A 2,111-nucleotide genomic window follows, 5' to 3' on the forward strand; every position below is an offset into this window, starting at 1 on the left:
GGGCCCTAGGGCTAGCGGGGCACCTTGCATAGAAGGAGGAGCCACTTTCTAGGGGACCTGGGAGCCTGGGGGCAGGACCCAGCAAAGAACCCATTCAGCTGGGAATTCTCAGTGGACTGAAGAGATGCGGGGGGGAGGTACCTTTAACCTAGTCCACGTCCCAGAGCTTCAACTGCCAGAGGGAGAAAGTGGGGGGAAGGGGAGTGTCCCCAAGATCAGGGGGATTCCCTGGAGTCTAAGTGTGTGGTTCAGAACTGCACCCAGAGCCAAACTCGTCCCCATGCCTCCCTTCTCCCGCTCCTGGGGTCAGCGCAGCCTGGCCACTTGTCATGTCCCAGCATCATTCTGAGTGACTTCCGGTTCTGGACCCTGTGCCCCAACCCCCGCCTCCCCGTGACACACCTCTGCCTCCCCTGCCCCAGATTGAGAAGGTGGACCTGAGGGACGAAGGCGTCTACACCTGTGTCGCCACTAACTTGGCCGGCGAGAGCAGAAGGGATGCGGTGCTCAAGGTTTTGGGTGAGGGCACGGGTGACAAATGGTGGGGGACCCTTTGAGGGCCCTCGGGGCTGCTGTGGGGGTCGGGGGGGGGGTTAACATCTAGTCGTGCACTTGACTTTAGAAGTAGAAAGTCATCTGCTCACTCGGCCAGCGTGGCTCAGTGGTTGAGTGTCGGCCTATGAACCAGGAGGTCAGGGTTCGATTCCCGGTCAGGGCACATGCCTGGGTTTCGGGCTCGATCCCCAGTAGGGGGCCATGCAGGAGGCAGCCGATTCATGATTCTCTCTCATCATTGATGTTTCTGTCTCTCCCTCTTCCTTCCTCTCTGAAATCAATACAAATATATTTTTTAAAAAAAGAAAAAGGAACATCCGTTCTGTGGCCCCTGAGGGGTTTTTAAGGGACACCCTTGTCCGCACCCATATTTACCTTTGCTGTCTTATTCGGTTTGGGGGTTCCTTTACATCCTCACATATGTGGGCAGGTCCTTGCACTTGCCACTCTTCATGCTCTCCGGGTTCCGCGTGCCCACTGGGGTGGGCTGTTCCTGGCGGTGGGTGCTGGGGCGGTCCTGGTACGATTGTAATGAAGACTTACTCTGTGCGTGGTTCAGGAGTGGGGTTCCTTGGTCAGAGGCCATGAGCCATTGGGGGCTCTTGTTGCCCGGACCTTTCAGGAAGGCTGGGGAGAGACGTTGGGGTGGCTGAGATCTGAGCTACCCACCAAACGAGGGCGCTTCCTGTCTCCCCTAGTGCCCCCCAACATCGAGCCGGTCCCGGCCAACAAGGCAGTGCTGGAAAATGCCTCCGTGACGTTGGAGTGCCTGGCTTCCGGCGTGCCCCCTCCAGGTAAGCCCCTCCTGGTGAGGGAAAGGCGCCTGCCGCCGGCCCCAGGCCCCACCTAGTGAGGTTGGCCGGTGCCCAGGCACCGCGCTGATTGTGGACAGACAGGCTGGCATCCGCAGGCCCTTCTCCCTATTCCTTGCATTTTCCTCTCTTCCTTCCCCCCAGCTGTTCATCCAGGGCCCATTAAATGCCTGTCACTGCCAGGGCCAGAGCCTTTGCGCTGGTGTCTGCCCTTGACCTTGGCCTGAGGGCCGAGAAGCAAACCCGCAGGGCTTTGGAGTTGTAACGTCACAGGGCAGCCCCAGGCTGGGGGCGAGGGCCGGGCCGCCAAGTTGCCAAGTCGCTGTCTGTCTGGCCCCTTCTCTAGACTAACAATTGAGGGAAGGGCTGGGAGCTTGGGGCTGGGTGTGGGTGTTCGGCAGCCAGGATGGGCCCAGGAGGAGGGCTCTGTCCCCCATTTGAACCAGGTCCACCCAGTTTTGCTGGGTAGCGAGCCCTACGGTTATCGCCCCATCCGATGGGGCAAATACCCTGTCAGGTTCTGGGACAGGCCCTGGCAGGATGCAAGGAGCTGAAGATACCACTGCTCCATGTTTATGAGGCTGCTGTGCTGGGGTGCTCTGTTCTCCTCTGAAGCAGGAGCTGAGGGGGCCAGGCCGGCTTTGACTCTCCTTGCTCTGGCTGCCCACCCCCTGGGGCTTCCTCTCTGCCCTTGGTCCTATCTCAGCAACACTGCCCATTACACAGCACAGCCTGAGGGCTGGC

At 59.8% G+C, this 2,111-nt stretch overlaps 1 protein-coding gene across 1 annotated transcript in view; it reads left to right on the forward strand.

Annotated features, from left to right (window-relative positions):
* Positions 1-2,111, forward strand: part of LOC102424797 (hemicentin-2-like) — a gene marked incomplete at both ends in the record, with an annotated part of 105,169 nt that overhangs the window by 49,137 nt on the left and 53,921 nt on the right. Inside the window, 2 exon segments of the mRNA XM_023748081.1 lie at positions 423-519; positions 1,254-1,363. Of these exon segments, the coding sequence (XP_023603849.1) occupies positions 423-519; positions 1,254-1,363 (207 nt within the window).

Source organism: Myotis lucifugus, unplaced genomic scaffold, assembly GCF_000147115.1.
Source record: "Myotis lucifugus unplaced genomic scaffold, Myoluc2.0 scaffold_1126, whole genome shotgun sequence".
Taxonomy (NCBI): Eukaryota; Metazoa; Chordata; class Mammalia; order Chiroptera; family Vespertilionidae; genus Myotis; species Myotis lucifugus.